We start from the raw sequence: 14,536 nt of genomic DNA, 5'->3' as shown, positions 1-14,536 counted from the left end.
CTCAAGTTAAACCTGAGAGTGTGCACTTCTAGCCCATACCCATTATATAACTATAGCTTGAATATGTTGTGGTAAAAAACAGAAACAAATCTAAAATTGTGCCCGTGTCCAAATACATATGAACCTAACTGTATATAAACAAATCTACATTGACACATATTGTGTTCATTGCATGAGTTTATTGAAGTTTATTGTTGATTCATTTCAGTTTAAATTTAAAGAAGTGACCCAAACCAAAGAAGAAGATAATTGATGCGAGTGCACAGAACATCAGCCACACACAATATTCTCACATGATTTACTAAGTTACACAGTTAACGGAGACAAGGAAACCCTTTGACCTTAATTTATTTTCTTTCTGAGAAACACTGTAATGTTTCTACAAATATCTAAGACACACGTTTGATCTTCATCCTGATGGATTTCATACCGACAGCATAATTGCTCTTCCATGTGTACCAAACATTGCCAATGGCAAAAATGGTGTCATCTTCTCCCCTTAAATACACACCATTGGGGTTTGCTTGGTGACAGATTGCGTACCAAAACGCCCCAAGATACAGTTTGGCACAGTTATTTTCATAGGGGTCTTGGTCTTTGTCAAAGGTGGTGAACTTCTGTCCATTATGGAAGGTCAAAGAGTCGCCTGCAGAGAAGAAGAGCATCATTGATGATATCAGGTGCACATTTACTCAACTGAGAGTATTGTTTTGTAATGTGAGTGAAAGTGTCCTACCAGCTCCTCCATCCTTGAACCCTGAAACCTGCAGTTTATACCCGTCAGTTTCACAGTCCACAGAGAAGGACGAGTACAGAGCAAAACCCTTCCTTCCTTCAAAGTCCTCCAGATCCACTCTCAGCATGTACTTTCTGTTACGTGTCAGCTGGTACATGTTCTCCAGCCCTGTTCACACACATACACACATGTTCAACCAAACACATGATCATCCACAGAAACGGACACACGCTGTGAGATCTTACCCAGCCAGTATTCGGTCTCCACATTCCCGAATCCTCTCTTGTACTGATTCCACGGCCGATAGAAATTCACACTGCCGTCCATTCTCCTCTGAATCACCTGTGATGGGTTTATATAGAATATATGATTCATAATGTTTGTTCTGATGTGTGTTTGATGATCTAAAGTCACATTCGTACCGTCCATCCTCCGTTGTCTTCCTCTTTCCCATCTGAGACCATGTGACAGTAAACCCAGACAGGAACGTCTCCTGCTGGATAGATGGAGTAAATCCCACTGAGCTTTTGTCCTGCTTTATAAAGGACAGAACAGTCGGCCGGCATGTTTCCATCCTGACTGCACCCGCTCACCAGAACAACAGAGAGAAGAACTGCCAAAGACACCATCAGCTACACGAGACAGAGAGAAAGAGATTAACATCACACTGAAAACCCTCTCTAGAAATGTAGAGTTGTTGATGAACTTACTGCCATCTTCTCAGTGTCTCCTCAGTCGATCACAGCAGAGATCTGATTTATCTAGACGAAAATAACAGAAACATTTTCATACAGAATTTTCACATTTTGATTATACTCTGAGAATTGTTTAAATGTCTGAATGTTCTGTGAGGTAAATGAAGAATAAAACAGTAACTCACCGTTTGTGTTGTTCAGTCTGACGCAAACACTCTTTATATATCTGTCAGATTCTCAGACTCCTCCTCTGTGTCTTTATGTAAATCACTATGAAGCTCTAGATGTCTAGCTACAAGATTCATGTTCATATGACCAGTAGAGTCTCTGTTTACACCTGTCCTGTTGGCAAAGGCTATTTACCCTACACACATCATTGCTCGTCCAAGGTCAAAACAGCCTTGACAATCTTCAGTTTATTTTAAGTTTAAATTGCCTCTGTCAGACTCATACAGCCTGGCTATTTGCACTCAAATTGCCTTGTTGAGCCAGACAAATATGATAGTATGAGAGAACAAACCTAGCTGACTGGTAGAAACCAAGCTCCAGCGGAAATTCAGCATGAATTCAACTAAGGCGACGACTGCGGCAGCTCATGTAGAGACGACCGCTACAGAGACGAGATGGCGGTGTCCGCTAGTGAAAACTCTGCCTACCTTGGCCTGCCGTTGCTCCACATTCCAGGCCCCCAATGCTCCACAGTCTGCCATTGCTCCACAGTCCAGGCCCCCAATGCTCCACAGTCTGCCGTTGCTCCACATTCCAGGCCCCCAATGCTCCACAGTCTGCCATTGCTCCACAGTCCAGGCCCCCAATGCTCCACAGTCTGCCATTGCTCCACAGTCCAGGCCCCCAAATGCTCCACAGTCTGCCATTGCTCCACAGTCCAGGCCCCCAATGCTCCACAGTCTGCCATTGCTCCAGGCTCCCCAATGCTCCACAGTCTGCCATTGCTCCACAGTCCAGGCCCCCCAATGCTCCACAGTCTGCCATTGCTCCACGGTCCAGGCCCCCCAATGCTCCACGGTCCAGGCCCCCCAATGCTCCACAGTCCAAGCCCCCAATGCTCCACAGTCTGCCATTGCTCCAGGCCCCCCAATGCTCCACAGTCTGCCATTGCTCCACAGTGCAGGCCCCCCAATGCTCCACAGTCTGCCATTGCTCCACAGTGCAGGCCCCCCAATGCTCCACAGTCTGCCATTGCTCCACAGTGCAGGCCCCCCAATGCTCCACAGTCTGCCATTGCTCAGCGGCCCAGGCCCCCCAATGCTCCACAGTCTGCCATTGCTCCACGGCCCAGTTCCCCCAATGCTCCACAGTCTGCCATTGCTCCTCAGTACAGGCCCCCCAATGCTCCACAGTCTGCCATTGCTCCACAGTTCAGGCCCCCCAATGCTCCACAGTCCAGGCCCCCCAATGATCCACAGTCCAGGCCCCCCAATGATCCACAGTCCAGGCCCTCCAATGCTCCACAGTCCAGGCCCTCCAATGCTCTACCGTCTGCCATTGCTCCACAGTCCAGGCCCCCCAATGATCCACAGTCCAGGCCCCCCAATGATCCACAGTCCAGGCCCCCCAATGCTCTACCGTCTGCCATTGCTCCACAGTCCAGGCCCCCCAATGATCCACAGTCCAGGCCCCCCAATGCTCTACCGTCTGCCATTGCTCCACAGTCCAGGCCCCCCAATGCTCTACCGTCTGCCATTGCTCCACAGTCCAGGCCCCCCAATGATCCACAGTCCAGGCCCCCCAATGCTCTACCGTCTGCCAATGCTCCACAGTCCAGGCCCCCCAATGCTCTACCGTCTGCCATTGCTCCACAGTCCAGGCCCCCCAATGATCCACAGTCCAGGCCCCCCAATGCTCTACCGTCTGCCATTGCTCCACAGTCCAGGCCCCCCAATGCTCTACCGTCTGCCATTGCTCCACAGTCCAGGCCCCCCAATGATCCACAGTCCAGGCCCCCCAATGCTCTACCGTCTGCCATTGCTCCACAGTCCAGGCCCCCCAATGATCCACAGTCCAGGCCCCCCAATGCTCTACCGTCTGCCATTGCTCCACAGTCCAGGCCCCCCAATGATCCACAGTCCAGGCCCCCCAATGCTCCACAGTCCAGGCCCCCCAATGATCCACAGTCCAGGCCCCCCAATGCTCCACAGTCTGCCATTGCACCATTGCCATATGTCATGGTTGGTTTTGGGTTTTGTTATCACTTTTTCTTGTTTCCTTGATTTGTCATGCTATTCCCTTGCCCTTATGTGATCCTATCATGTGCCTCTTGTTTCAAGTGTTATGTTTTAATTGGTTCATTGTTTGATTATTCACAGGTGTTCGTCATTAGTCCTTGTTTGTGTATATATATATATATAATATATACAATACATATAACACACACTGTGCCATGAAAAACAGAGTGTTGCCATGGACACGGTGTTCTTTAACAGAAGCAATTCGTTTTTAAATCAATATTTTGTGTCAAATTATTGATTTATTTGGTAGGTAGCCATGTAATAAGCGGGATAATGTATAGCGAGGCAGTTGTTATAGCGAATACACTCCGCTTCAGGTCGGGTCCCGATCAGCCTGTCGTGTTTGTATTCGCTATAACAACCGCCTCGCTATACACACATATATATATATACACTCTATTACTTTTATTACACCACCCAATTAAAAAACGAAGAGTAAAAAGAGGAGGTTCCCGTCCTAGTAGAAGCTCAGTCAGCTTGAGATCTGGACTTCAGATCGAGGCATTCACAGTACATTAATGGAGAAATAAGAGTTTCTTCTCATTGTATGTTTGTTGTGCTCTCGATGGGTTTTGGACTTGGATGTGTTCTAGTGTAAAGCTAATTACAGATCACATGACCTCCATCTTTGCGTGTGAATGTTTCAGAACATATTATTCTTTTATTTGTTTTTTATTTTTGGTCTCAGCAACAGCCCACGTTTATCCACTTTGTTTTCAGAGAAAAACACAACTTTTCCCTTTACAACAGCACATATATGTAAACAAATGAATGTCTGTACACACAAAAACAGTGTTGTGAAATTTCAGCCTATGTACACATCAAACATCAGATCTGCTGTACGTCAAACCATTGAGGATGTTCACCTGTAGATTTTCCTTTGAACACTTCATGCATTTTGAGAGAAAAGCACAACTTGTGTTAATGTATTTTAAGATTAATTTCCCCAAAGACACAAAAGCCGACCGAGGAAAAACTCACACTTTGATTAAGAACATGTAGAACGCTGTCATGTTAACTTTAATGTTGTAACTAAAATATTTTGTTTAACTACAGAGCTAGTGAAGCCTTATTATAATATCAGCATTCATGCATATGTCTCTTCGCTTTTAACATAGTCAGAAAATAAAGCTTATATGTTTACAGCTATTTTTAACACGGAACAAGAACATTGTTGCTTAGTGTGATTTTTGGCAAATAGTATTAGTAATTTTCTGTAATATGCATATTTTTATTATCTGCAGAAGGCCTTTGTGATCAATGGAATGGGTAAATAATGACAGCACTCACTTTGCACTAAGTGAAAATAGCAACAGATTATATCTAAACTATGTAAAATTATCTATTTTCTTTGCAATAAGTATAAATAGTTAGATGCTATTTATACCTATAGTGTGATTAGAGGCAGATGCACCTCAGTACTGTAAAACAGTAGGCCTATGCAACAATAATATATTGAGTGTAAATTATTATATTTATTACAATTATTAAATGGATGCCACCTTATTGGGACAATATACATTGCATTAATCATTCACAGTCCTGAAAAACAAGTGACTATGTCGAGCTGTAGTGTCGCTCCAGTCCAGCAGGAGGCGGAAGTGCGTCATGTTGCTGTGTGTGAAACCGCGAACAGCCCGCGAGTGTAGTTCTGTCAGTAAACATGTTCAGCCCGTGTGTGTTTATCGTGTTTTACATCCATGATGTGATTTTACATTAGTGTGTGCTTGAGGATGTTTAGAACCGGACAGTTTAAACGATTTACAGTTCAAGGAGAAACGAGCAGAAATCTGAGAAAGATCAGCAGCTGAAGGTAAATGTTATTATTTATCATAGTAATCCTGTTCGAAAGCAAAAGTCTTGTTTATATATATTTGCTGTCTTGGGCACTTTTGTTCGTCTCTAAAGTTACCTTTTTATAACTAGATTTAAACGTTTTTGTTTTGTAAAGGTGGCATTAAAGTTGTCTGGAACAATCAAACACCATAACAAGCCATTGTAAAGGTAAATGATGGTAAAACTAGGCTAATTGTGACGACTTTAAACAACATTATTGTGGTCATATGACAGCAATGAACTTTACCAGTTTACATTCAATTAAAGAAAGTTTGTTGTCAACAACAGCTACTGTCATTATTATACAAATTTTAACCATTCACTTTAATTCAAGTATTTATTGTGTGAAAATGATAAAGAAAAACGGTCTTTGAGATGAAATGAGGTATGTGATATTTGAAGAAAATAAGAGTAAAAGTACGGTAAAACCATTTTTTCAATAGTTTAAGAAACACCTAATCGTTTGCAAATAATCTTTTGAGTCTATTTTAAATTCTTCTTGTAATAATGATGATGTGTTTGTCTTCAGATGTTGACAATGGAAGTGCAGATGGATGTGATCTGCTGTAAATCAGTAGGAACGGATCTGTCCATGCTGGATATTGAGGATTTCATCACTGAAATCTGTCAGCTGAAGAAAGAGGTGGCGTCACTGGAGGCAAAGCTGAGAGAAAGAGGAGACAAACCCAACAGAGAGGTTTGAGCAGCTCATCATTTCATCCTTCAGCTCAATTAAACCAAAGTTGTGTTAGCTTCTCACTTCTTATGCGCATCTCAATCAAACCAAAGTTGTGTTAGCTTCTCACTTCTTATGATATAAGATAACTGAGTAATGAGGCTAATATCAGCAGGTTGTTGTTTATTTGTGTTGATCTATGATGTGTTTGTCAGGATCTGGAGAAGGTTTCAGTGTGTGTGACTGATGGGACAGAAGCTCAGGATTCAGTCTGGAGATCCAGAGACACACAGGACTCAGAGCTCAGCCTCACTTTACTGTGTTATACTGACGCTCAGGATCATGGATCCGCTGATCAAACCTCTGACTGTAACGCTGGAGAACAGCAGATGAAGATGTGCTCCGTCAAACTGGAGGACTGCAGGAACCTGATCGAGAGACGAGGAGAAGAAACCACAGCAGAGGAACAACAACAGAGCCATGAGGAGGAAGATGAAGATCAGAATAATGAGGATGATGAAGAGTTTATTCCTGCAGGTGTGTTTCTTTCATGATCCTTTGTAGTTTTTCATGACACTTGAATGTGATTCATTGGTCATTCAGCAGAGACTCATGTTGGCTGTTGGTCTCTGATGCTCCTGATCAGGTCTGACAGCAGATCATTTAACTATGTAAAGCGACCTTGGGTTTGAGAAAGGCGCTATATAAAATAAACTTATTATTATTATCTCAGATAATAGGGAGCATAGCGGCAGACGATAGTAAGGCTGAACGAATTGAGTGAGTTGTAACTCATCGAATTACGATGTAGGGATGTGCCATATCATACCGTCCACGATAATACCGGTATACATTTTTACAAAATTGTAAAATTTAGGGATGGCGAAAACTAAAAAAATTATTGACCGACCACCGAGCCTCATTAGCCGGTTGAAACCGGTTAACCAATTAGTTTAAAATATGCTACGCTATTTGAAATAACAGCCATTTCGAGCCGCGCCTGCAATTTCACAACTCTGTCGCATCTCTCTGCCGCTCTGCCTCCCACTCACACACACACACACACCCCGGCGCCGCCATCCCGCTCACACACACACACACACACACACACAGCACCGGCGGCGCCCTTCCACTCACGTCACTTTTTTAAAATCCCCTACAGCGCGAAACATGAGTCCCGCAAATGCGGCGCGAGGAGCTTGTATGTAATCGGAGGACAAATGTCTCCTTCGTTTCTAAATGGTTTGTGTACAAGGTGATCGCGTTGAAAATAAAGGCGTTTGTCTAGCGTTAGCAGCTCATTTGAAACATTGACGCGGCTCATAAATGACCGCTCAGAAGAGGCTTGCGGGTGTCGTGTTTTCAGGTGATACATCATAGATGATGTGCTACTGCTGTATTTAAGCATCACACTGTATAACACAAGTTGCAACTTACATTTGTCATTCTTGTTGGTGAAATGGTCACACACACTACTCTTCTCTGCACGCTTCCTCCTGTCGTCTGCCCTGGCTCTAACCTCGAGTGTGTTAGGCTGTAGTCTTTACTGTTCGCAAACCTTGTGAGCGCGCGAACCCAAACGCTGTGACCTCGCGCCAAATGTTTTTATTGGTCTATTAATCCAAACGGACGAGTTATGAAAAATTGAGTGTGAGGGATTTGTTCACTTCACACAAAAAGATCTTGGAATGAGACGGCTAACTGTAGTAGCGTTTAGTCCACTGTCTATAATATCCTAATTTAGAGATCACTTTTTTTTTTGATCGGTTAAAGTTGATACGGTCAACCATCGGTCAAACGGTCATCGGTTAACAGCATTAATGTCTGTCATTAATGTTGTCGTCGAAACCACAGAAGATCGCTTTAATTGTAAGGAATGAGAATGAATAGCCTATGAATTTAATTTAGTCAGGAATCAGAACTAAAAGACTGTGTTATTTTACATTTGACTACTTTATTCAGTTTCTGTATATTTCTGAATACTAGTGTTACTACTGAATACTGAATACTACTTTTTTCTTTATTTGTATCTTTATTATAACTTGTATACATTTTTGCTACTTTTTTCAGTTTAATTCAAAGATTGAAATCAAGCTTCCTTGTGTTGTGTAAACTCTTAACAACAAAATTACCCCATTGTAAAAACGCAACGAGTGAGCAAACATTTAGGTGAGATAAAAGTAGTAAGAAAATGTTCTAAAAAACAATGTCTATATCATCATAAATTCTTGAAATATCGTGATATAATTTTGAGGCTATATCGCCCACCCCTATTACAATGATAATAATAAAATTCCAAGGTTCTGTTTAACATGATAAATGCAGTTTATTCTAAGCTCACGTGCTGCGGTTCCAAAGTGTGTACAACGTCTTTGAACATGTTTTTGCTGTTCTTGTGGCATTAACTTTAACCAGCAGATGTCCTCAGCATGCTGTGTTTCGAGAGAAGCTAGTGTAATCGATATAATAATCTAACAGTGAATTTAGCTGACATACTCAATATAGTGGAATATAAACAACACTTTCAGTTGTAATGCTACTTGATCTTAGTGTCGCATACAACTCAGTTGATCACGCTATACTTTTTAAATGTCTAAGGGATGAAGTCGGCATTAAGGGCACTGCCTTAGATTGGCTCACATCATCCCTCTCAGGTAGGACTGTAAAGGTGAGGATTGTATGAATGTGGGATACCCCAAGGCACCCTATTGGGACCCATTTTATTTGATCTATTCATGATCCCATTGAGGAGCATGAGGAAATATATTGTTTTTAAAGGTGACATATTATGCCCCTTTTCACAAGATGTAATATAAATCTCTGGTGTCCCCAGAATGTGTCTGTGAAATTTCAGCTCAAATACTCCCAGATCATTTGTCATAGCTTGTCAAATTTGCCCCTTTTTGGGTGTGAGCAAGAGCGTGTAGTTTTTGTGCATCCCTTTAAATGCAAATGAGCTGCAGCTCCGCCTCCGTTCAGAAGAGGGCGGAGCCTTTACAAGAGCTTCAGAAACTCCGGCAATAACAAAACAGGCCAATCTCACCTATCCAGAATCCCAGAATAACCAGTAGCGAGCGAGTGCAGCCTTACGGAGAGACTCAGGCAGAGTTTCACTTTTAGACGTTTATGAATGATTAGTGGATACATTTGTGTAGTTGTTGTGGAGTTATATTGATTCATCTTATCACCTTGCATGCACCGTCATGTTTAACTTATACACAAGTTGTCACAGTTTCCTGAGGTCTTTATATGACGGTCAGATAGTATTCAGTGCTCGTCTTTGCAGCAACGACAGAACATTTACATGCTTTGCTCGAACTTTTGCCATTGCTTTGTTACACTGTTGTCGTTTCCTAAATGGCGGCGCCGTGGGTGGAAACGTGCAGATTCGGTATTATTATTGCGAATATTATAATAAGATCCTCTTCCTAATATTTTTTAACATGATTGCAGAGAAAGGCTTACCAAAACAAAGTTACTGGGTTTCACTTTTCACGTTTTCTGGGTTGGTAGATGCACCGGGGACCTGATTATAGCACTTAAACTCGGAAAAAGTCAGATTTTCATGATATGTCCCCTTTAAAGTTTAAATGGTGTACCATCTGTCCGAACTTCTTAGCTACTAACATCTTCTTGGACTCTCAGATCCACTGATACATTTCTCTTACATATACCACGCTCTCGCCTAAAGTTTAAGGGGGATCGTACTTTTATGTATCTGATAGACAGATACTGAATTTTTTATATGACAAGTGAATGATTCACTTATTCTATTCGAGTACATTTTAAAATTAGACATTTTATTACCCTTTTGTTACTTTCAGATGAGGACACTGGTTTATCTTCTGATGGAGAAACAGCCTCGACATCAAAAGATCAGCTGAAGGTCAAGAGTTTCTCCTGCGTAACCTGTGGGAAAACATTAAGCTCACAGGGACATTTAGCGAGACATGAGAGAACACACACAGCACAGAAAGACTTCTCCTGCAAGATATCACTTATCAAGATATGTGCAGCTTTCCGACCTCAAAAGAGAGGAGACTTCATTCAAAAGAGCACAAGAAGAAAGAGTTTCACTGTGAACAGTGCGGGAAGGATTTTTTCCATTCTTCAAGTCTAATTGCTCATGTAAAGACACACAGCAAAAAGCGTTTCCACTGCAGTGAGTGCGACAAGCGTTTCAGCTCCAAAAGTAATCTTGATGCTCACAAGCGAATCCACACTGGCGGAAAGACTTTCCACTGCAGTGAGTGCGACAAGTATTTCAGCACCAAAGGGAATCTTGATGCTCATAAGCGAATTCACACGGGCGAAAGGCCGTACAAGTGTCCTCAGTGCGAGAAGAGTTACAACCACGGATCCCATTTAAAGAAGCATGTGCGCGTTCACACCAACGAGAGGCCGTACCAGTGCAGTGAATGTGGAAAAACCTTCACAAACTCAACCTGTCTAAAGTCACACCAGAAAATACACTCTGGGGAGAAACCGTATCAGTGTTCACACTGCGATAAACGATTCCGTCACAAATTGAATTTGATTTGCCATGAGAGGACTCACACCGGAGAGAAACCGTACCTGTGCTCCTACTGCGGGAAGAGCTTCTTTAGTCCGTCTCATTTTGGACTTCACCAGAGAGTTCACACTGGAGAAAGACCGTATCACTGTGGCGTTTGTGGGAAGAGTTTCAGTAAACATGGTACCTTAAAAAATCACCAGCGGATTCATTCAGGAGAAAGACCGTATAAGTGTTCTCAGTGTGACAAGACGTTTGCTCGATCAGACGTCCTGAAGACTCATGAGCGAGTTCATACAGGAGAGAAGCCTTACCACTGCTCCATCTGCGACGAGAGATTCACTTATCTAGGGGGTTTTCAGACTCACCAGAAGAAACACACTAAAGAACAAACTGCTCCAGAATCATTGTAAGGAGCTTTACCACTGGAGGAACGTTTTCATAGTTACTTTAAGTGCTGGTGGAAGTATTCACCCAATAACTCAATAATCAATTCTAAACCTCTGTTCATTCTCAATAAGATTTTGTATAATTCTACTTTTGTAGACGTCTGACAGAAATAAAGTCAGTCTGGTTAGTAATAAGTGAAGCTGGTAATGCTGTTTGTGGAGTTGTTTAATCCTCCTCTGCTGAGATCTTCACAGACTCAAAGTCTTCTTTTATTTGCAGTTGATTTCGAGGCTGTGGCTGAAGTCAGATGTAGTTCTTAGGTAGGTAGTTTTCATGACCAACCAGAAGAAACATGCTAAAGAACAAACTGCTGCTGAATCATCATGTCTTTTCATGCCTTGGTCTGTCAAAAAGGCTTTATTTCTTCAGTTGATTTCATCATTCATGCCATGTGGTATATGACAGTATCATTATAAAAATGACGATTTAAAGACATAATCTGACATAAACCTTATATCATACAACAGTTGAATTTGATTTCTGAGTAACGTTCCTCTAGTGTATATTTGGTCTAGCATCACTGGGTAATTTCACTGTTTGTACAGCATTACAGACCAAAGTTGTGTTATTTGTGCCTGTCATTTTTCTCATATGCTTTGGAAATGTTTTCATTTTTGGAGTAAAAGTGTAACTGGTTAAAAGTCTGGTGTTACTCATTATTAGAGGCCACAGTGTGTTTGAAGTAGAGCTAATGCATAAATATAGTTTTCACAATTGTCCTGATGCCGATGTCAAAATATCTGAACTTATATTCCACAGAAGAAAGAAAGTCATACAGGTTTGAAACAACATGAGGGTGAGTTAATGATGACAATGTTAACTTTAGGTGAACTGCGTGTTGCGTTACTTGAGAATGTGATGATGGCGTGCGCCACTAGAGGGAGATGTTCAATACACTGACATCAACTCGCACTGGACTCTCATTTGACTGGATTATTCTGTGGAAAGGATAAAGTCATTCTCATGTCTGTCAGGTAAACAAACAAGAGCTAAAAGCTTTATTCTCAGGTCTTGTCTGATTATAACAGGTCTAAAATATATTAAATTATAGCGTTATATTAGTGATTTGGTCAATTTTGAGGGCTGTTTATATTCAGTTATTCATATTCTACGGGTCACGAGCTGAAGTGGTGTTTTACACGCCTAAATTAACCGTCTAACCGTCCTCTTTTAATGCACTCTAATTTGGTCTCTGTGAGGTGCTAGTCAGCTTTGGGGTTTTGTTTGAATTCTGTTTTTTATTCTGTGTTTATTGAATAACATCAGGTTTTCTACAGACATATAGTACAGTCGGATGTCCCACACACCCTCAAAAGTGTGCACTAACACATCAACACACAAGGTCAGTGAGGAAGGGAACGGTGAGGAAATGAGGCCAAAACCTCTTAAGTTTCTGAGTCAATGTAAGTTGTTGCACGCTGCATTTTACACACATGCACAAGTTAATTTACAGTAGAAAACAAGGAGTGCACGAAATCATTTGACAAGTGCAGTTTTCCTGGACTCTTGCAGGCCTACCGACCTTGACTACGGAAAGGCATTAATCAAGTTGTTTTTACACATTTGTGGATTAAACTAGAAAAATACAAGGATAAAAAGGACAATATATCTGAGTCTGAGACTTCTACCAAGAGTGTTATGTTTACATGATGTGATGTTCACATTCAATCACTTTCTCCTCCTCCTCAAATCCCTCTGTCAAAAAGCATCATATCATATATTAAGTAGCAATAAAGGTAAAGAGTCTGTTTTAATACATACAATAAAATTGTTGGTTTACACACACATATATGTATACATGTCCAATTTACAGATTGTATCTTTCATGATTAAAAGTTATGTAAGGAAATCTCTGTACCTCATGTAAGATTAACCAAAGTAATATTAAAGGGATAGTTCACTTTAACATTTAAATTCTGTCATCATTTACTCACCCTCAAGTTGTTTCAAACCTGTATTAATTTATTTCTTCTGCTGAACACAAAGAAAGATATTTTGAAGAATGTCAGTAACCAAACAGTAGTCTGTACCCATTGACTTCCATAGTATTTTTTTTTCCTACTATGGAAGTCAATGGGTACAGTCTACTGTTTGGTTACTGACATTCTTCAAAATATCTTTCTTTGTGTTCAGCAGAAGAAATAAATTAATACAGGTTTGAAACAACTTGAGGGTGAGTAAATGATGACAGAATTTAAATTTTAAAGTGAACTATCCCTTTAAGGGTTTGGCCTCGATTGAATACCAGGGTTTGCATGGTCGCAATTTCCAGGCCTGAAAAAGTTTTGACAAAGCCAAGGAAAATATTTACACAAATATCTGTATAATAGAATATATGTTTAATCAGGGCCTTGATTTCGCCCTGGAATTGCGTCTATTGCACATAGTTTTATGCAGGTATTGCGCTTATAATGCTGGAAATATTCTGAAAATGTTTATTCACTGTAGCATGTAGGTTAGATGAGTAAAATAATCCACATAGTCAGAATATCAGATCAAATCATTCGATACTCGCATGCTCTCTGAGAGACAGTTATCTGTGCACTCTTCACATTCAAAGCGCACTCGCAAAAAGCTGCCGAATACAACATTGAGTTATTTTTTACAGCGTATTGCACTTAAACGCCAAATACACACAGATGTTGTCAAAATGCCTGTCTTGGCGAGGATCCTCATAAACAATGTTGGTTGTGTCTTAAGTGAACATAAACAGTTGAGAAAGAAAACTTGTGTATCAGTATATTTAATCTGTGCTTTAGGTCTTAAAGTGACAGCAGCCTAATATTCCCGCTGCTGTCTGTCAATTAATTAATACATTTTTATATGGTGAAAAAGAATGGGCATTAAAGCTCACACACAAATGTTGCTGTTCTGAAGGAGACCTAATTTAATTACCCATCAGTCTTGATAAAAATGTATGATAAAATGTTAGTTAATTTCTTGTTTCTGTCTTTGTAGGCAAGGGAAATATCAAATTGTCCAGTGAGCCCAACCAAAATCACAGCAATGCACATTCTGTGGTAAAGAATCGCATGAATTTCCCAGGAGCATTAGAGAGCAGGAGCAGATGATCGTCCGCTTTAAAGTATGGTGCAGAATCTTTTGCATAATCCCTTCTTCTCGGGTAAGTTCTCGGAGTGGTGTTGTGTGGACGTGTCATCATCAAACTGGATTATGGTGTCATTGTTCTGTGTTGCCGGAGGCTCATTGTGTGCTGGATCACTGGATGATATAGTGACCGCAGTGAATTCTGGACTGACTTTGTTTGTAGTTTGAGGCCTGACGACAGGAGTTGGTAAATAACCTGTCTTCTGGTTGTCTTTGTCCTGTGCTGCCGGAGGCTGTTTGTGTGCTGGATCACTGGAGGATGGAGGAAGTGCA

At 41.3% G+C, this 14,536-nt stretch overlaps 2 protein-coding genes across 6 annotated transcripts; one reads left to right on the top strand and one right to left on the bottom strand.

The window, feature by feature from the left end:
- Window positions 1-389: 389 nt before the first annotated feature.
- Window positions 390-1,302, bottom strand: LOC307001083 (microfibril-associated glycoprotein 4-like; the record flags this gene model as incomplete). The annotated part of the gene is made up of 4 exons (XM_079617222.1): window positions 390-646; window positions 737-904; window positions 982-1,078; window positions 1,159-1,302. 4 exons carry the CDS (start codon window positions 1,300-1,302, stop codon window positions 390-392), a joined length of 666 nt encoding a protein of 221 aa, XP_079473348.1.
- Window positions 1,303-5,313: 4,011 nt separating this feature from the next.
- LOC307001076 (uncharacterized protein) lies at window positions 5,314-14,243 on the top strand. Of its 5 annotated transcripts, XR_013798160.1 has the most exons (6): window positions 5,314-5,493; window positions 5,632-5,684; window positions 6,046-6,213; window positions 6,408-6,729; window positions 10,017-12,129; window positions 14,114-14,243. XR_013798160.1 is itself a non-coding variant. In XM_079617213.1 (5 exons), the coding sequence occupies exons 3-5, from the start codon at window positions 6,046-6,048 to the stop codon at window positions 14,224-14,226; spliced, it is 603 nt and encodes a 200-aa protein (XP_079473339.1). In that variant the 5' UTR covers window positions 5,314-5,493; window positions 5,632-5,684; the 3' UTR covers window positions 14,227-14,241. The 5 variants fall into 5 exon arrangements, 2 of the variants coding, with proteins under 2 accessions (XP_079473339.1, XP_079473338.1); XR_013798159.1 differs by lacking the exon at window positions 5,632-5,684; XM_079617213.1 differs by lacking the exon at window positions 10,017-12,129 and having other exon boundaries at window positions 14,114-14,241.
- The last annotated feature ends 293 nt before the right edge of the window (window positions 14,244-14,536 follow it).

This window comes from Phoxinus phoxinus, assembly GCF_949152265.1.
Source record: "Phoxinus phoxinus genome assembly, chromosome: 6".
In the NCBI taxonomy this organism is placed as follows: domain Eukaryota; kingdom Metazoa; phylum Chordata; class Actinopteri; order Cypriniformes; family Leuciscidae; genus Phoxinus; species Phoxinus phoxinus.
The sequence above is the reverse complement of the archived record's forward strand: the minus strand, read 5'-3'. Positions and strand labels throughout refer to the sequence as shown.